At 46.3% G+C, this 21,200-nt stretch overlaps 1 protein-coding gene across 1 annotated transcript; it reads left to right on the forward strand.

The window, feature by feature from the left end:
• Window positions 1–498: 498 nt before the first annotated feature.
• Window positions 499–20,350, forward strand: LOC138770549 (uncharacterized). Its single transcript, XM_069949652.1, has 10 exons — window positions 499–573; window positions 14,283–14,304; window positions 14,473–14,491; window positions 18,294–18,344; window positions 18,556–18,603; window positions 18,947–18,991; window positions 19,192–19,242; window positions 19,578–19,610; window positions 19,888–19,935; window positions 20,125–20,350. The coding sequence occupies exons 1-9, from the start codon at window positions 499–501 to the stop codon at window positions 19,931–19,933; spliced, it is 390 nt and encodes a 129-aa protein (XP_069805753.1). The 3' UTR covers window positions 19,934–19,935; window positions 20,125–20,350.
• The last annotated feature ends 850 nt before the right edge of the window (window positions 20,351–21,200 follow it).

Genomic DNA, 21,200 nt, shown 5'->3' on the forward strand with positions numbered 1-21,200 from the left:
AATAAAATAGTAATTATAAAGGGAAAAATATTCTTTAGGAAGGGGCTGAAACCTTTTGCTAAATTGTTTTTTTTGTTTGTTGAGCAACATTATCAAGTATCAGTATAAACCATATTAAAATACTGCAGCCGAGCGCATAGACCAAGATCTTATTTATCCAAACAAAAATAGAAATTCCCGCCAATGGCTAATTATTCATTATGTATGTAATGTTTATATCAGTGATATTGCATTATATGGTTAGTATAAGTGTTGTATTAAGATGTTTAAATAAAGTTTATTTAAAAAAACAAAACAAAAGAAATATGACATCATAATAGAACAGCTACTGACCCGTCAGAGCTTGATTAGAGTTGGAGCGTAAGTACGCACAGTCCATTGGCTCCTGGTATTTTTTGTTATTTTCTATTTTTCATCAGTTTTCTCCATGTAATCTTAACTTTTCACACACACAGGCGATTTCTGCAAGAGATTGGCGACAGGAGGCAATTTGGAGAAATGGAAGAGGAGCCGAAGATGGACGTGGAGCAGTCCGTAGAGGAAAAGGACGTTCCAGTTGTCTTCGAGGAACATGTGAGTGAGAATTCCCCATCCAGTATAGCAGGGTATAGCAGATAGGGTTGTATAGAGATGGGGTTGTGTACATAGTAGGGATGTCCTGTCCAGGAGTATCTGTACCTGTAGATACTCCTCCCTGATCACATGACACATAGGTGCCCCCCCCCCTCATAGGAGACAGTGGTGATGGGAGGAGATGTGTAGAATGGGGAGCTATAAGTACCTTCACACCCTGTTACTTATTCCCCATGTTCAGCCATTTCCAACTGCCATTTTGCCATGTTCCATGCAGGGGGCGGGGCTTAGTTGGCCATGATAACTGCTGGGTGGTGGCTGTGGTCTATGGGCCGGGCTCATGCACTGTGTGTGTTATGTGATCTCCAGCACCTCGGCGGACATAGGAAGGAATATACTCCTATAGGTAGAGAGGGAAATCACATAGCACACATACATGGGCCTGGCCTAAGACTTTATCCAGATGTCAGGTAATATGTGACAGATGCTATCACCGGATCAGGATCTACTGTGTGATCTGTCATGTTAAATAAATAAAATAATAATAATAACGATATATATGGTACAAGATGGGAGTTTTAATTATGCAAACGGAGAGCTCCAAGCTGTAAAAACTACAACTCCCATAAAGTATAAGTCCCCACAACATGATCATGGTAAGTTGTAGTTCTTCAACTTGGAGCTCTCATGTTGGCATAACTACAAGCCCCATTCTCATGTTGTGGTGACAGTACAAGATGGGAATTGTAGTTCTGCAACCTGGAGATTTCCAAGTTACCTAACTACAACTCCCATCATGTAATGTCACCAGGACGTAATGGTAGTTGTAGCTGTTCAACAGCTGGGGGCCACAGTAGATGGAAAGTGACATAGGGGGTGACGCTGAGATGCTGGTAAGCAAGGGGGGGTGCTGCTGCACATTGTCCCTCTATGGGCTCTACAGGCAGACGAGGAGGCCTGAGTGGAATCCCCCGTCTTACAGCGCCACAGAGATGCTGGGGCCCTGAGGATGACCGGAGCCGCCACTTCTCTTGCACAGTGAATCCCACGCACCACACACCACACATTAAGGAGCTGCTGAAACACGTACGCAAGGCGCAGGGGGGGGGGGGGGGGGGAGGGGGGGGGGGGGGGGGGGATTGCAATACATTGTCCTGGCTATACGGGCAGATGGGGAAGCCTGTAGGTGAATTCTCCCCAACCAAAGCATCTCCTCCATGCTGTATGTGGGGAGGATTCCACTATAGGCTTCCCCGTCTGCCTGTAGAGCCGGCACAATGTCATGCAGCACAGTGGCCGACAGACAACAGCAGCCGGCCATCCTCCATAGCGGCCGGCAGACAGAGCAGCCCGGCCATCTTCCATCGTGGATGACTGACAGAGCAGCCCGGCCATCTTCCATCGTGGATGACAGACACAGCAGCCCGGCCAGTTCTCCATAGTGGCTGACAGACAGAGCAGCCCGGCCATCTTCCATTGTGGATGACAGATCAGAAGCAGCCCGGCCATTCTCCATATAGCCAACAGACAGAGCAGCCCGGCCATCCTCCATAGCGGCCGAAACACACAGCAGCCTGGCCATCCTCCATAGCGGCCCACAGAGACAGCAGCCGGCCATCCTCCATAGCGACCGACAGAGACAGCAGCCCGGCCATCCTCCATAGCGGCCCACAGACACAGCAGCCCGGCCATCCTCCATAGCGGCCGACAGAGACAGCAGCCTGCCATCCTCCATAGCGGCCGACAGAGACAGCAGCCCGGCCATCCTCCATAACGGCAGATAGACACATCAGCTCGGCCATCCTCCATAGCGGCCGACAGACACAGCGCTGTGAGTGGTGAGGAAATGAAGATGTCGCCGAAACAGGAAGTAGATACGTTTTTAAATAAATCGATGCAGGTGTATGGAGGCTGCAAGGGGGGGGGGGGGTTAAAAATAATTACATTAAAAAAAGGGCAAAGTTTCCTGTGTTTGTCCCATTGTTTGGGATGTTGGGAGGGAGAGGGACAGGGCCGGCCTTAGGGTAGATGGCGCCCTGTGCAGAATATTCTTTCGGCGCCCCCCCCCCCCCCCCCCCCCGGCTGATTGTAGCCCATCCCAAGCCTATCTCTTGGAGACACACACTGTATATACTGCTTACACAGACAGATACAGTCACATATACACATACAGACACAAGGGGGAGGTTCATCAAACATGGTGTAAAGTGAAACTGGCCCAGTTGCCCCTAGCAACCAATCAGATTCCACCTTTCATTCCTCACAGACTCTTTGGTTGCTAGGGGCAACTGAGCCAGTTTCACTTTACACCATGTTTGATGATCTCTCCCACAGTGTATATACTGCTTACACAGACGCACAGTATATATATCCTGCAAACACAGACACACATACAGTCACATATACAGATACACACTACACATACCCACCACTGGGAGTTGTTGTTGTCCCACCAGAGCCGCACTGGAGCATGCTGGGAGTTGTTGTCCTACCACACAGTCAAACAGGAGCATGCTGGGAGTTGTTGTCCTACCACACAGAGCCACACGGGATCATGCTGGGAGTTGTTGTCCTACCACACAGAGCCACACAGGATCATGCTGGGAGTTGTTGTCCTACCACACAGAGCCACACAGGATCATGCTGGGAGTTGTTGTCCTACCACACAGCCACACAGGAGCATGCTGGGAGTTGTTGTCCTACCACACAGAGCCACACAGGATCATGCTGGGAGTTGTTGTCCTACCACACAGAGCCACACAGGATCATGCTGGAGTTGTTGTCCTACCACACAGCCACACAGGAGCATGCTGGGAGTTGTTGTCCTACCACACAGAGCCACAAAGGAGCATGCTGGGAGTTGTTGTCCTACGACACAGAGCCACACAGGAGCATGCTGGGAGTTGTTGTCCTACGACACAGAGCCACACAGGAGCATGCTGGGAGTTGTTGTCCTACCACACAGGGGCATGCTGGGAGATGTCCTACCACACAGGAGTATGCTGGGAGTTGTTGTCCTACCACACAGAGCCACACAGGAGTATGCTGGGAGTTGTTGTCCCACCACACAGAGCCACATAGGAGTATGCTGGGAGTTGTTGTCCTACCACACAGAGCCACATAGGAGTATGCTGGGAGTTGTTGTCCTGCCACACAGGAGTATGCTGGGAGTTGTTGTCCCACCACACAGAGCCACATAGGAGTATGCTGGGAGTTGTTGTCCTACCACACAGGGGCATGCTGGGAGTTGTTGTCCTACCACACAGAGCCACAAAGGAGTATGCTGGGAGTTGTTGTCCTGCCACACAGGAGTATGCTGGGAGTTGTTGTCCCACCACACAGAGCCACATAGGAGTATGCTGGGAGTTGTTGTCCCACCACACAGAGCCACATAGGAGTATGCTGGGAGTTATTGTCCTACCACACAGAGCCACATAGGAGTATGCTGGGAGTTATTGTCCTACCACACAGAGCCACATAGGAGTATACTGGGAGTTGTTGTCCTACCACACAGAGCCACATAGGAGTATGCTGGGAGTTGTTGTCCTACCACACAGAGCACTAACACACAGAGCACACACAAACTCCACTAACACACACAGACAGAGATAGATATATATACTCACAGTCACACTGCAGTAGTAGTGGAGGATGTCTCTGCCCATGAGGAGAAGCAGGTAGAGCGGAGGATCACACTGCTGATGTCTCCGTCGGGGGAGGGAGCGGGGTTATGGGCCTCTGTGAGCTGGGAGACGCTGTGGGGGGGCGGGGGATGGGGGCCAGGCTGCAGTCACATGTCCGGGGAGAAGAGCTTCCTCGGCTGCTGTGCTGAGGCAGGGGACGGATATATGGCCTCAGGGGGATGCAGGTGGCGCCCCCTTCCTGCCGGGAGTGCACAGCGCCCTGTGCGGCAGCACTGCTCGCACACCCCTAAGGCCGGCCCTGGAGAGGGAGGGGGTGGGAAGAGTATGGGAGGGGGGTGGGAGGGATAGAGGGTGAAAATGAAACACTTGTTGTGTTTGTAAAACAGTTTTTTCAATAAAAAAGATCTGATTTAAAAAAAAAAAAAAAAAAGGGCAAAGTAATAGCACATCCTACAGATGTAAGAATAAATGTTATTTTTTGCATGATTACTGGGTTCTCCTTTACAAAAATAAAAATAATGTTATGTATATTTATAAAGTAGACTGTACTCCTGATTTGTTGTTGGGTGTAACATACATTTACTGTCAGATAGCTGCTATACTGTAAGACTAGACTGACACATGTGCAGTGTGGACACAACATTACAGTCACCATAAATCCTGTTATAACCACAAGGAGGGACACAGACTGTAAAACATGGTTTGGGTGGGTTCACACGCACAGGATCACGGTACTGAAATCCCCCTAAACCCGTACCACCCTAACCCACCGCTACTCAGTGAATACTTTACCCGTTTGCAATTTGGCTTGTTTCTGTGGCTTCCGGCTCCCTGACATCCCGCTCAGCCAATCAGTGCTCTGTCCCGCCGCAGCCACTTATTGGCTAAGCGATACGTCAGGGAGCCATGAGCCACAGAAGCAGGCCGGACTGCGGACAGGTAAAGTATTCACTGGGTAGCGGTGGGTTAAGGGGGGCGGAACATACTGGCAGGAGAATGACATACAAAATGACAGTACCGTGAAATCTGCTGTGATCTGGTGCGTGTGAACCCACCCATAACCCCTTAAGGACAGAGCCAATTTTGATTTTTGCGTTTTAGTTTTTTCCTCCTTGTGCATAAAAGGCCATAGCAATTGCATTTTTCCACCTAGAGACCCAAATGAGCCCTTATTTTTTGCGTCACTAATTGTACTTTGCAATGACAGGCTGAATTTTTGCATAAAGTGTGGTGAAATTGAAAAAAAAAACGCATTTTGTTTATTTGGGGGAAATGTGTTTTTACGCCATTCGCCCTGGGGTAAAACTGACTTGTTATGCACGTTCCTCAAGTCGTTACGATTAAAACGATATGTAACATGTATCACTTATATTGTATCGGATGGCCTGTAAAAAATTCAAACCATTGTCAACAAATATACGTCACTTAAAACCGCTCCATTCCCAGGCTTATAGTGCTTTTATCCTTTGGTCTATGGGGCTGTGTCAGGTGTCATTCTTTGCGCCATGATGTGTTCTTTCTATCGGTACCTTGATTGCGCATATACGACTTTTTGATCGCTTTTTATTACAATTTTTCTGGATTTGATGCGACCAAAAATGCGCAATTTTGCACTTTGGGATTTTTTTACGCTTACGCCGTTTACCGTTAGAGATCAGGAATGTGATTAACTAATAGTTCGGGCGATTACGCACGCGGCGATAGCAAACATGTTTGTTTATTTATTTATTTACTTTTATTTATAACCTGGGAAAAGGGGGGTGATTCAGACTTTTATTAGGGGAGGGGGCTTTTTATTCACAACAACACTTTTCTTATTTTTTTTACACATATACTAGAAGCCCCCCTAGGGGACTTCTAGTATATACACTCTGATCTCTCATTGAGATCTCTGCAGCATAGATATGCTGCAGAGATCCATGAGATCGGCACTCGTTTGCTTTCGGCTGCTGCAGCCGGAAACAAACGAGTGCCGAGCCGGGGACGGCGCCATCTTGGAGCGGTCCCCGGCCGGCTTCAGAAACGGAGATCGCTCCTCCGGGATAACATCCCGGAGGAGCCATCTCCGCCACTAGACACCAGGGAGATGCTGGATCCGGTAATCGGATGCAGCTGTCATGTTTGACAGCTGCATCTGATTACTGTATTAGCGGGCACGGCGATCGGACCGTGCCCGCTAATAACTACGGTCCAGGGCTACTCGGGGCACCCGGGACCGCCGCGGTTCAGAGCGGGGTCGCCGCGCGGCCCCGCTCTGAACGCCCTTACCGGCAATAGGGCGTACCTATACGCCCTTTGTCGTTAAGGGGTTAAAGGTATCATGTATATGCTAAAGTATAGAACGATCTTACCAAATGTATACTGCTTGTAGATCAATGGTAGTCTGCTCATCCCAAATGTGCAGGGTAGGAGGATGTAGTGAGCACCTTTGTCTCTAATAGGCCCTATGTCAGGTGCACCAAACTACCCCTGCTCGCTCAGAGACCCGTTGGGGTACAAATGCCCTAATAAGTGTGACCCCTGCCCTGTCCAATTCCTCTCCAATGCCATATTACTACTCTATCATTTACTCTCAACTGGTTCCATCCACCAGGAATAATAGTAGCACTAGGGCTGGGGGTAGTAGAAGCTGTAGAACTGCAGGTAGTAGGAGCAGTAGGGCTTGGGGTAGTAGCAGTAAGGCTGGGAGTAATAGCAGAAGTAGGGCTGGGGGTAGTAGTAGCTGTAGGGCTGGGGGTAGTAGTAGCTGTAGGGCTGGAGATAGTAGTAGCAGTAGGCCTGGAGGTAGTAGTAGCTGTAGGGCTGGGGGTAGTAGTAGCTGTAGGGCTGGGGGTAGTAGTAGCTGTAGGGCTGGGGGTAGTAGTAGCTGTAGGGCTGGGGGTAGTAGTAGCTGTAGGGCTGGCACAAGTGGTAGCTATAGGGCTGGGGGTAGTAGTAGCTGTAGGGCTGGGGGTAGTAGTAGTAGCTGTAGGGCTGGGGGTAGTAGTATCTGTAGGGCTGGGGGTAGCAGTAGCAGCTGTAGTGCTGGGGGAAGTAGTAGCTGTAGGGCTGGGGGTAGTAGTAGCTGTAGGGCTGGGGGTAGTAGTAGCTGTAGGGCTGGGGGTAGTAGTAGCTGTAGGGCTGGGGGTAGTAGTAGCTGTAGGGCTGGCAGAAGTGGTAGCTGTAGGGCTGGGGGTAGTAGTAGCTGTAGGGCTGGCAGTACTGGTAGCTGTAGGGCTGGGGGTAGTAGTAGCAGTTGGACTTGCAGTAATAGCAGCAGTAGGGCTAGGGGAATTAGTAGCTGTATGGCTGGGGATAGTGGTAGCTTTAGGGTTGGGGGTAGTGGCAGCAGTAGGGCTGGGGGTAGTGGTAGCTGAAGGAGTGGGGTAGTAGTAGCTATAGAGCTGGGGGTAGTAGTAGCTGTAGGGCTGAGGGCAGTAGTAGCTGTAGGGCTGGGTGTCCAATGTGATAGAGACAATGATTGGCACTATCGCCTATAGAGATCAGTCCAATATGTGCAAAATTGAGTTCATAAAAGTACCAGCAGAGTGTTCTCTCCACCCTTACTTTATATATAGAAAAAAGAAGATGTGCAGGGCACTCAATGTAAAACTTGACTTTTATTTAATCCATGTTAAAAATCCATTTCACGGGATAAAGACGGCAGGAACATCAGCACCATGTGGCAGCGTGACAGCTGTTTCGAGTACGTCAGTATGCTTCTCCAGACGCCTGGTGCTAGCATTCCTGCCGTGATTATCCCTTGTAATGGATTTTTAACATGGATTAAATAAAAGTAAAGTAGCTGTAGGGTGCAGGGTAGGAGGATGTAGATAGTAGTGAGCACCTTTTACGGTTTTATGGTGAGTGCCATGCACATCTTTTTACGGTGAGTTCCCAGCACATCTTCTTTTCTATATATGAAGAACCTGTACTTCTTACTATTTTGGGGAGCTAGGGGTAGTAGTAGCTGTAGGGCTGAAAGTAATAACAGCAGTAGGACTTAGGGAAGTAGTAGCTGTAAGGCTGGGGATAGTAGCAGTAGGGCTGGATGTAGTAGTAGCAGTAGGGCTAAAAGTAGTAATAGCAGTAGGGCTAGAGGTAATAGTAGCAGTAGGGCTGGGGTTAGTAGTAGCAGTAGGGCTTCGGGTAGTAGTAGCAGTAAGGGTGGGGTAGTAGTAGCTATAGGGCTTGGGTTAGTACTAGATGTAGGGCTTGGGGTAGTAGTAGCAGCAGTAAGGCTGGGGGGAGAAGTAGCTGTAGGGCTCGGGGTAGTAATAGCAGTAGGGCTGGGGTAGTGGCAGCAGTAGGGCTGAGGGTAGGGCTGGCCTTTGGGGTGTGCGACCTGTGCGCTTGCTCCTGGACTGCAACTGAATCCATCTGACACTGTCAGCAGATCTGTCAGTGGCCGCTAACAGTGTCAGATGGCTTCAGGGACGCCCTGTGCCTTTCAAAGCCAGCCTCACACACAGCTACCTTCCCCTGAAGCTGATACCTCCAGTCCTGCGGTGGCTGCACGCTCTTCTCTACTGCTTATCTTCTCCAAGCTGCTGACGTCACATGTCAGGGACACGCAGGAGAGAAGAGAGTTCAGGCGCCGCGGGGCTGGAGATAGGAGGTTCTGGGGAAGGGAGCTGAGCTGTGTGTGAGGCTGGCTGCTCAGGAAGCTCCCTGTGTGTGCAAATAGACAGAGACCAGAGCCTCAGGAGTAGAAATACGCTGCTGAAGAGCCATGTGGGAGGTGAGTATCCTTTTTTGTTTGTTTTTCTGCTACACAGGGGGGCTGGGGGTGGTAGTTGTGTGGGGAGCTGTAGTTGTTTTGGGGGCTGGAGGTGGTAGTTGTGTGGGGGTGGTAGTTGTGTTGGGGGCTGGGGTGGTAGTTGTGTTGGGGGTGGTAGTTCTGTTGGGGGCTGGGGTGGTAGTTGTGTTGGGGGATGGGGGTGGTAGGTGTGTGTTGGGCTGTAGGTGTTTTGGGGGCTGGGGTTGGTAGTTGTGTGGGGAGCTGTAGTCGTTTGGGGGGCTGGAGGTGGTAGTTGTGAGGGGAGCTGGGAGTGGTAGTTGTGTTGGGGGCTGGGGTGGTAGTTGTGTTGGAGGATGGGGGTGGTAGGTGTGTGTTGGGCTGTAGGTGTTTTGGGGGCTGGGGTTGGTAGTTGTGTGGGGAGCTGTAGTTGTTTGGGGGGCTGGGGGTGGTAGTTGTGTGTGTGGGGAGCTGGGGGTGGTAGTTGTGTTGGGGGCTGGGGTGGTAGTTGTGTTGGGGGATGGGGGTGGTAGGTGTGTGTTGGGCTGTAGGTGTTTTGGGGGCTGGGGTTGGTAGTTGTGTGGGGAGCTGTAGTTGTTTGGGGGGCTGGGGATAGTAGTTGTGGGGGGCTGTAGTGTGTGGGGGGGCTGTGGGTGGTAGTTGTGTGGGGGGCTGGGGGTTGTAGTAGCTGTAAGGCTGGGGGGGTGGCAGTAGTAGGGCTGGGGGTAGTTTTAGCAAAAGGGCTGGGAGAGGTAGTTTTACAGACAGCTGTGTTGGAGGAGGGGCAGGGAGCAGCGCAGGGTCCGTAACTGCTCTCTGGTGGCCTCTGTGTGTCTCTCCTGCTTCTTCCACTGATCTTCTTCCTCAGAGCCCGGCTGCTGCGGGGGGATCTTCTGTGTTAAAGGCTGCAGTGCTCTCCCTGCTGGGCCGGAGTCTGGTTATGAGTGAGGTTCTAAACATATGCATTTATATTATTTTGCTCTAAGAACTTGTCTAGCCCTGTTTTGAAGCCCTCTACTGTTTTTGCTGTGACCAGATCCTGTGGTAGACTGTTCCACAGATTCACAGTTCTCATGGTAAAGAAGGCTTGTCGCCTCCGGAGAATGAACCTTTTTTTCTCCAGGCGGAGGCAATGCCCTCTTGTCCTTTGAGGGGGTTTTACCTGGAACATCTTTTCCCCATATTTCTTGTAGGGGCCATCTATATATTTAAATAAGTTAATCATATCTCCCCTTAAACGTCTCTTCTCCAGAATAAACAAATTTAATTCTTTTAATCTCTCATAACATCATGCAGTAATTTTCTTTTTTTGGATACTTTTTGGAAATCCATCCTTACACCATGTTCACACATGGCATGAACATCAGCCGTTATTTGATACAGCCGGTGTTTGATGTTTCAAACAACCCATGTCTCAGATGTTCACAAGGCTGATACTGTAGTATCGGGCAGGTGAACATCTCTTCATTTTAATTCGAATGCCGGCACATTTGGGTGTGCCCATAGTCCTTTACATTGTGCCAACAGGCTATCTTGTGCAGCCGCTGTTCACTGAATAGCAGCCACACAAAATAGACCCGTCAATTATTTTTTGTAGACGCAGACCACGGCCGTAGTGTATACACAACAGCAGTGATTCCATACAATGTAATGTAATTGTACACTGTCAATAATACACATAGTAGCAACATAGTAGCTGCAAACAATGTATGAAAGCAAATACAACATCAACCAATAAACAAGCAGGTGTGAATGGGATGGGATGCTCGCCAGTGTGGATAGGTACAGGAGCTATTAACCCTGTTAAGCCCTGAGCATGGTGCACCAATCTACTCTTCCTCACTGAGGGAACCATCGGAGTAGACGCCTTCATAATGGCGGCTCCTGCCCTGTGCTGTCCCTACTCCCAGACCCTACACTTACCCTTATGCTGCTCCCTACGCAGCATTTCATGTACAAAGGACTCGTCAGGGGAGGATGATGATCCCGGGTATAGCACTGCATCGGGGTTCAGTACAGTGTGCGTCTGGCTTCAATAAACGTGGCACATCACAGTAGTGGCCGGAGTGCCTGGAGGACGCTAATAGCCTGATGTAGTCGTGTCACACAGCAACAGATCAGGCTATTAGCGTCCTCCAGGCACTCCGGCCACTGCTGTGATGTGCCACGTTTACTGAGTCCGGACGCACACTGTACTGGACTCCGATGCAGTGCTATACCTGGGATCTATCATCCTCCCCTGACGAGTGCTTTGTAGATGAAACGCTGTGTAGGGAGCAGCATAAGGGTAAGCGTAGGGTCTGGGAGTAGGGATAGCACAGGGCAGGAGCTGCCATTATAAGGGCGTCTACTCTGATGATTCCCTGAGTGAGGAGGGGTAGATTGGTGCACCATGCTCAGGGCGTAACAGGGTTAATAGCTGCTGTACCTATCTATACTGGGTGCATCCCATTGTGTTCACACCCGCTTGTTTATTAGTTGATCTTGCATTTGCTATCATACATTGTTTGCAGCTACTATGTTGCCTCTATGTGTATTATCGCACCTGACTGAGTGATGCATGATGGTACTGTGGTGTGTATATAGTTTTTGTGGTTTGGTTTTGCTGTGGAGGTGAGCACACACTGTTCTTGATTAGTTTTTTATCTATATTTAAAAAAAGTTATATATTACCAATAATACAATGTTTTCTCCTGGTATACTATAAAGTCAGGTCGGCCTATTTGTCTGTATATATGTGAAGATTAGGGAAATAAATGACAGAGCACATATAAAATACAATTTTATAACTGTGCACATGGTCATCAGCAAACACACAGGCTTCCCTTGTATTCGTTCTCTATTACCTCTCTGCCTGTGTCTGCAGCTCTGTACCTGGTATGGACAGATTCTCTGGAAAGCTGAGCTATGATTGGTTGCTGTGGGCAGCTGACCCCAGTTTCAGTTTTAGGCTATGTTCACACAATGTATTTTTAATGACAAGACTCAACAATGGCCGTGTTAAACAACCACTGTTGTTTTAACTGTGTGTGAACATAACCTTCCACAGTTTGATAAATCTGGGTCATAGCTGCCCCCATCCATAAACAGTGCCACTATTGTCCTCAGTTTTTCTGTGGTACTGCGGCACATTTACTAGTGATGTGAATAAAACTGAGTTGTAATACCACATAAAGCCTGAGGATACGCATGGCGCTGTTCTTAAAACAAATCAGCAGCATTTTTCTAATTCTGGATAAGCCACATAACTCCTTACATCTTGTGCTGACAACTGGATAAAAGCTTACACTGATTTGTTGGATCATTGTCCGCACTTTTCACCTACAACGCCCCCACCCCCCACAAAAGTGATGAGTAAATACACCAATTAGACCAGAAATAGATTATGCAGCATATATGAGAGTTTTATATCTAACAACGTGACACAAATATGATGGTATATTACCCCCAATGTGTAATGGATGGGGATTTTAATACAATTATCTGAAATCACTGATCACTGATCTACCTTCATTATATTCATCTGTGGCGCAGGTTTTGGGAGTTTCTACTTTTTATTGATATGCCTCCATTTTAATGGCCGCCATATTGGATCAAGGGCAAATTTTTCCAGTGCAAAGGTGGTCACGTAGCATATAAAAAAAGGCAAACCAAGGCAAACATACCAAAGATATGGTTAGGGAACCGAGGTATTACTGCATGTCTGGAACATGGCTGCCATCTTGGAAGCCACAATCCAAATGGTCATGTAGTACATTAAAGATTACTACAATTGTCTCAGAAATCGATTGGTACAACCATATCTGCAATATCTCTTGTGGTTTAAAAGGTATCAACACAGAGGGAGAACTTTATCAAGGCTGTGGCTGGGGCGTATGCCAGGGAGAAGGCGCAGATTTGCTTCTTCTCCCAGGCGTATGCCTGCCATATCCCCCCGCTCGTCTGATGGGCGGTTAGGAAGGGCAGCGAGTTTGGGAGGAGGCATGGTTTTTTGGACATATAGCGGTGCGTAGTCGCAGCCAATGATTTTAGATCAGAATCAAAAGACAAGATCATCAGCGATCAACATTGTCATCGCCTGATCATTTTCTTTATTAAAAGGAGAAATAGTCTAAATCATTGTTCCCCGCAGCGGAGGCATAGAGAGATGCAAGAGCGGGCGGCTATTTGAACTTTGCACGCTGCCTATGCTTCTTCCTGCTGCGGGGAACAGCTCCTCCAGCCCCTGGACCTGTCCCCAGGCTGCCGCCTACACTGCTGGAGTCCCCACCGACCCCTGCTAGCTGGTTCGGACACTGGCGACATTCCCCAAGCTGCTACAGCTGCCTCTTGCCGCCACAAGGCTCTTCTCCACCAGTCTCCCCGACGTCCTGATACCCAGGCCGCCCACCACCCTCCTTGAGCCCCATCCCCGCTCTCTGGTCCGGCAGCCGCCTGGTGGAGCATATACTGGCCGAAGCTTCTCCCTGACAGGGCTCACCTCCACTGGCCTTCCTGACCTCCTTGGACCTCTCACCAAGCCCCTGCCATCCTCCTCCAATGCCTGCTGCAGTGCCAAAATCAAGTAGCGACACCAAAATTAAACAGAGATAGCTATTGCCTCTCTCTCTGCCTCTGTTGCAGGGAACACCCGTTTAGAGCGGGATTCCCCTCAGGGTAATCCCCACTCTAAACAGGTGTTCCCCGCAGCCACAGCAAAGAGAGAGAGGCAGTAGCGCTGGCTACTTGGTGGTGCTACTTGAATTTGGAACCGCAGCGGGCATTGGAGGAGGACGGCAGGTGCCTGGTGACAGGTCCCAGGAGGTTGGGAAGGTCTGTGGAGGTGAACCCTGTAGGGGAGAAGCAGCAGTCGCAGCCGGTGTATGCTATGCCAGACCAACGCCGGACGGGGCTCAAGAAGGGTGGCGGGCGGCCTGGGGACAGGTACTGGGAGGTCAGGGAGACTGGCAGAGGAGAGCCCTGCGGCGTGGAGGGGCAGCTGCAATCAGCTGATGACAATAATCATGGACTGATTGTTTCTTTTGGTCCTAACCTAAAAACATTGTCCGGCGACTGCACATTGCTACGTGTAATAACAATGCACGGCCGACGGCTGATGAATGTGTAAGGAAAATAATATGCTTTATTATTTTAGACTTTTAGGCCATGTTCACACATTGTACGAACAACGGCCATTGTTGCATTGAAAACAGCATTGAAGTCAATGTAGAACGGCAGGATATAATTGAGATATCAATTATTTCCATGGCCATAGCAAACAACAAGCAAATAGCTCAGATGTACACAGACGTTTCATGCTCGGCAATATACCAATGTCTTCTGCTTACTCTCTATATTTCCTATTTCAGGCTGCACAGGATGACGGCGAGGGTGAGTTTTACCTCTTTATAACATCACCTCCATAGATTTCATGTCTAACATCTCATCACATATATCACACCAGTCCCCTACCCCATTGCTGTGAAACATTGTGAAAGTTACATCATGAGGTTTAAAGACATATTGAAAACTAACACTTTTCTATTTTTTTTTCTTCAGATGGAGGATCGGATTCCAGGTTAGTAAATCTTTACTGAAAATGTAACTTGTGTGACCCTATAATTCCTCCCCTATAGACACCGATCAGCGCCAGGATGCCTCTGTATAAACTTTCTTCTTATTGATAAAGTTCTGCCAGAAAACTGATGTCTGTAATGTGTGTTAGATTTTCACTATCTTCTCTATTCTATCCCTAACAGCAGCGAGGAAGACCCCGAGGAGGAGGAGATGGAGGTTTCGGAGTAAGTATCTCATAGTAAAATATAATAATATAATAGTTATATCAGTCACAAAGACTTGTTTACTATTCAGAGTTTTTTTTAATGGAATAGTTCAGCAAAAAAAGTGCCAAAAATTTGTATTTTACTTCTATTAAAAAAAAAAAGCTCCAGTACATATCAGCTGCTGTATGCCCTGCAGGAGGTGGTGTATTCTTTCCAGTCTGACACATTGCTCTCTGATGCCACCTCTGTCTGTGACAGGAACTGTTCAGAGAAGCAGCAAATCCCCATAGAAAACCTCTCCTGCTCACCAGACTGGAATGAATACACCACTTCATGCTGGACATACAGCAGCTGATAAGTACTGGAAGACTTGAGATTTTTAATGGAAGTAAATTACAAATCTCTGGCACCAGTTCATTTGAAAGAAAAAAATGTTTGCTGAACTACCCCTTTAATTCCACATTATTTGCTTTTTTTAAGTAAACTTTGTAGCATTTTGTTTAAAAGTAAAACTAAAAATGTAAAACTTGTGTGACCCTATAATTCCTCCCCTATAGACCCCGATCAGCGCCAGGATGCCTCTATATAAACTGTCTTCTTATTGATAAAGTTCTGCCAGAAAACTGCTGTCTGTAATGTGTGTTAGGTTCTCACTATCTTCTCTATTCTATCACTAACAGGAGCGATGAAGGCCCCGAGGAGGAGGAGGAAGAGGATTCAGAGTAAGTATCTCATAGTAAAATATAATAATATAATAGTTATATCAGTCACAAAGACATGTTTGCAGGGTGGTCTCGTCTTAAAGGGAACCAATCAGTACAATTGGGCTGATATGGTACCCTGGAGCACTGTATACAGCTCCTGAGCAGCCTGGGCAAGTACCGGCCGTGGCTGCAGCAGAAGCTGTATATCGGAGAAAAAGAGGTTTTACTACTAGAGCGCGCAGCAGGCAGAGACAGGGAGGTAGTCATCTGGGTGCCCATATCTGGTCACCGCTGTCTGCCTGTCAGCGTGCTCGGCAGAATGGTTGACAGGGAGAGAGGCTAGTAACAACAAGCCTACAAAAATTAGTGTTCTTTTAAGTTATTAGTTTTTTTTTTTAAAGGATTAGTAATTTACTTCTATTAAAAAAAACTCTTCAAGTAGGTATCAGCTGCTGTATGTCCTGCAGGAAGTGGTGTATTCTTTCCTGTCTGACACAGTGCTCTCTGATGCCACCTCTGTCTGGGACGGGAACTGGCCAGAGAAGCAGCAAATCCCCATAGAAAACCTCTCCTGCTCACCAGACTGGAAAGAATACACCACTTCATGCTGGACATACAGCAGCTGATAAGTACTGGAAGACTTGAGATTTTTAATAGAAGTAAATTACAAATCCATGTCACCAGCTGATTTGAAAGAAACATTTTTGATTGCTTTTGCTTGCATTTTTTCTAGAAAACGTTGCAGCATTTTCTTTAAATGTAAAATTAAAAGATAAAACTTGTGTGACCCTATAATTCCTCCCCTATAGACACCGATCATGGCGAGAATGCCTAAATTGTCTTCTTATTGATAAAGTTCTCCTAGAAAACTGATGTGTCTGATGTGTGTTAGGTTTTCACTATCTTCTCTATTCTCTTCCTAACAGGGATGAAAAGATCAGGGAGGAGTTCGAGAACTGGGTGTAAGTATCTCATGGTAATATATGTGACAGTAATATTATAGTTACATCAGTCACAAAGACATGTTTGTAGGGGGTCTCGTCTAAAACCAACAAGCCTCTGCTCCACGCTCCCTGGTGCTTCTGCCTGCTCCTCGGTATCTTCCTGACAGCAGCAGCAGCAGCCAGGAAGATACCGGGCAGCGAGCAGAAGCACCGGGGAGTGTGGAACGGTATGTATATACTTTGCTGTTTTACACTAAAGGCAAAGACTGCATGTACATTGCCAAAGATATACACAGGCCTTGCTGCACGATTATTGAGGCGCGTAATAGGCTCAGTAAATGAGTGATGATCTAGCAGGTCAGCGCTTAGTTACATTGCTGATCGGTCCGTGTAACATGGCCCTTTGTCTCAACTAAGTCTCCTCTATCATCATGACTGACGGCCAAGCCAAAACAATCAGTCAAGTTGATAGGGGAAAGGCAGGGGGGAATCGGAGCGGTGGCACTTTAGAGGTTAAGCCACGCCTTTAGGACACTTTCTCAGGTACACAGAAGGGAGAACTAGCAACATCACCTTGGATATGTTAAAAAATGTCCATTGGTTTAATATAAGAAAAGTAAGAAGATATTTTTATAGGTGCACTCACATATTGTACGTTAAACATAGTTTAACCAAGATTTTACGCAAATTTTTCAAATATTCGAACCCAAATACCAAGTGCTAAGAGCGCTTTTATAGTCAGACCATCTGTTTTAATAAATCTGGGCAGTGGATTTCTAATTTACCAGTTTCTATAAAATCTCCCACAATATGCGGCACTTGGAGGACTGACTAATATTTCCTTTATAATATGCAATTTTTTTTGTCATGTAATAGGTGGAAGATGAAGGTCATGGATGCGCCATGGATGTTCAGGTAATAACACTACACCAAAAAACAGCAATGACATCAAATAAATCATTTTTATCATAGTTTGTTTTTGTTTGTTTTTTTACTTGCTTCACCCCATAAAAGAATAGAATAAAAAACGATCAAATGTGGCCTAGAATGCACCAAAAAAAAATAAATCTTTTTTTCACACAAAAATATGTTAGCACCCCAAGTCCTCTGTAAATTGATATGAGGCCTATATAATATCCTAAATAAAAGGGGGACCCCTAAATTCACTTGGTGCTCCTTGGTGTGGAAGACCTATGTGTCAGACATGTTGAGCCCTAGAGACGCTATTAACAGATTTCTCAAACTTCAGAATCAGGGAATGAGTATAGAGTTGCAGTTCTCTGCCAACACCGGCTGCTATGTTACAGAAAGAAAAACTATTAAAATAGAAAATGAGAAAATAAAAATAAAGAAAATAAAAATAAAAATTTTAAATAAATTTTGGCACAAGTTGATTTGAATTTTATTTCCTCAGGAGGGGGTGCAGGTTTAGAAAAAGGGTGGTTTCAAAATATTTTTTTAATTTTCATAGAAATATGGAAAACTGCTACTAAATATATTAGCTCTTAAACGTTCTAAACAAAATAAAAGATTAATAAATAAATTTTGCCAACACAAGGTAACTATTCTGTAAATTATCAATAATAATTAATTTATCAGGCAAGTAGAGAATTTCAACTAAAATCCTATGTGTTCAAGAAATTTTAGAACTTTTATTCACAAAAAAAATAAATAATTGCCACTAACATAACACTTGATGTGTCATGGAACATAATGTCAGAATCACTTAGATGCAAAAAAGTTACTGCCATAAAAAGTTATTCATGTCAAATTTTAAAAATAGGGCAACGGTGTTAGGGAGACAACTGGCAGTGACGACAAGGGGTTAATAAATATCATTAGTGGAATTCATGTTCTTATTGAGACATCACAATAAATAGCATTTTCTGAAAGTTTCAAATGGGACAAAGTAACAATCATCCTAACCAAACCTATGTTCTCTGTTACAGGAAGGGCCGGTTTCCACTACGCACCTGGCACCCTAACCTGCAGACCATCATGTAAGTATGAAGAAGAGATAAAATCATCTACATTATGTGGGATAACAATATGAGTCCATTGAGATCAGAGTTCGCCATCCAAAACTCTGTGTAGTCACATATCCCCAAAAACTATGGAGCAGATTTGCCAATGTGCGCCCCTGGGCATACACCGGTCTTAATAGATCTTTATATATGTATAAATATGAGCTGGTTTATATTCTATATTCAGTGAAGTTGACGAAGACGCGGATGAGGACGAGGCGGCGGACATCCCCAGGTGAGGGCTCAAAGCTTATAGTGTTGTAAATACATATTTATTTTTTCACCATCCAGTATAGAGAGAGGAGCTGCGGGAGGACAGGATAGGGGGCGCTCTAGTTAGACATAACAGCATTTATTCACATACCAAACTGCTGACACTGTGAGATAGCCATTAGGGTCCGCATACACTTCATATTTTAGTTGGTCGTACCCGACATATATAGTAACACTATGGTCAATGCATACAGCAATGTACAGCTCCACCCATTACCTTTGCAATCACTTTCTTTACAATAAACTATATAATCTGTAATATAATGATATATTTATTTATGACATGGTTTACTTTCTATACACAGAGAAGAGGAAGAAGAGGACGAAGTGACCACCGAGGAGATCCCCAGGTAATGAAACAAAGCTTAGAGTATTGTGAATACATGTTTTTTTCTGTCCGTTCCCGACATATATAGTACTATCATGGTAAATACATACAGCAATGTACAGCTCAATCCATTACCTTTGCAAACACTTTCTTTACAATAAACCAAATAATGTGTTATAAATAATATATTTATATATGAGATGGTTTACATTCTATACACAGAGAAGAAGAGCAGGACGAGGAGGAAGAGGCGACCACCGAGGAGATCCCCAGGTAATGAAACAAAACTGATAACATTGTGAATACAAGAAACTGTTATTTACCATCCTGTATAGAGAGGACAGGGGGCGCTCTATTTGGAGCTGGATCTAATTTCTATTGTGGGTAATGTTGAATATTATATTACTGCAGGAGTGAATAGAGCTGGTAATAAATGCTGGAAGGATAGAACTAGACCTGACTATAATACATGTAGCTGCAGGAGCTGATGGCCCAGCTAAAAGAATACATTTTCTTTATATTGTTTCTATATAATGTGCTCAGCCATTCTGGTTTCCTTACACTAACCATTGATTTCCCTCCATTTCTTGGTCATTTCTCCTTGGCAGAAGCAGCAGCAGAAGGAGATCCATCTTATCCAGGTAAATATAAGGGATGATACACTTACATGATAACACACCTCTATTGCTGCACTGTATATCCTCATGTCATCACTATATATTATATTATCAGTCACATATAATAACCACGAAAGGCCTCATGTACATAATACAGACATACAAGTGACATGGTGCCGCCTGTATCACACCCACTAGGATAGCACTGAGTCCCCTCTCTCCAGTGTAATGTCTATTCCCCATCACTGCTGATGGGTCTGATCTCAGGAAAGTCATGCTGGTTTTTCTCTTTCCCTTATAGACTGCGGGCGCTGTTCTGCTGCTGCTGCGCCACCAAGGAGGAGTAAAGGTGAGTAACCAAAATCCCATCACACCTCAGATCACTTTTATTCTGACTATATTTTATCCAGTCAGGATAAAAGGATATATATATATATATATATATATATATATATATATATATGTAACCTGTGATTATTAACAATGTTCATCATATCTTTATTCTGTTAACACATGGCTTGTTATATATCCTATCTAGATAACACCGCGCCGCCAGTGTGAGGAGAAGACACCCGACCATCTGGAGCTGTCTGGAGGAGGAGGCGTCCGGAACATCAAGGGGTAAATGAGGCGCCAGTAAGAACAGGAGGAATCATTTACCTCACATGGGGGGGAGGAGGTTCCCCCATTTTCCATCAGAAATAGGAGGAATACACTTTCTTAACACCTAGAGTGTAAGGAGGAGGTGCCCTTAAAGGGGTTATCCAGGTAACTAAAAAGGCATTTCCTCCCTCGCCGCCATCTCACTTCTGGTTTGATCTCCTCTCACACCAGCACCTTCTTACCTGGCAAAACGGAGGCGGCCTGAGACAGTGGGCCAGGTACTTTGTTGTGATTGTCGCATGCGGGTGGAACCAGTGGCGGTCAATGTACAAACAATTTTGCCGATGTCATCACAGCATTGTGTGTACATTGACCACTGCTGGCGGCGAGTTTCACCCACATGTGGTGATCACACCATAGTACTTGATCTACTGTTTCAGACCTTTGCCAGGTCAGAAGATGTTGGAATGAGATGTGATCGAACTGGAAGTGAGATGCTGGTAATGGTGGAAAGGAAATATCTTTTCAGCTCCCCAGATAATCCCTTTTTAACATCAGGAGGCAAATCAGGGCCCATAACATCAGGAGGATTTATTTGCCTCATACGGGGGGAAGGAGGAGCCCCCATTACCATCAACACTAGGAGGAATACACTCTTTTAACACCTAGAGGGTCTGGAGGAGGTCCCTTAAAGGGGTTATCAGGTAACTAAAAAGGCATTTCCTCCCTCGCCGCCATCTCACTTCTGGTTTGGTCTCCTCTCACACCAGCACCTTCTTACCTGGCAAAACGGAGGCGGCCTGAGACAGTGGGCCAGGTACTTTGTTGTGATTGTCGCATGCGGGTGGAACCAGTGGTGGTCAATGTACAAACAATGTTGCCCATGTCATCAAAGCATTGTGAGTACATTGCCCACTGCTGGCGGTGAGTTTCACCCACATGTGGTGATCACACCATAGTACCTGATCTACCGTGTCAGACCTTTGCCAGGTGAGAAGATGTTGGAATGAA

This window comes from Dendropsophus ebraccatus, chromosome 13 (assembly GCF_027789765.1).
Source record: "Dendropsophus ebraccatus isolate aDenEbr1 chromosome 13, aDenEbr1.pat, whole genome shotgun sequence".
Taxonomy (NCBI): Eukaryota; Metazoa; Chordata; class Amphibia; order Anura; family Hylidae; genus Dendropsophus; species Dendropsophus ebraccatus.

Excerpts from the sequence above, each read along its gene's own strand:
- LOC138770549 (XM_069949652.1), top strand. The coding sequence starts at position 499 with ATGGAAGAGGAGCCGAAGATGGACGTGGAGCAGTCCGTAGAGGAAAAG. Across the intron at positions 18,604-18,946 it reads GAGGCGGCGGACATCCCCAG|AGAAGAGGAAGAAGAGGACG; the intron begins GTGAGGGCTCAA and ends TTCTATACACAG. Across the intron at positions 18,992-19,191 it reads ACCACCGAGGAGATCCCCAG|AGAAGAAGAGCAGGACGAGG; the intron begins GTAATGAAACAA and ends TTCTATACACAG.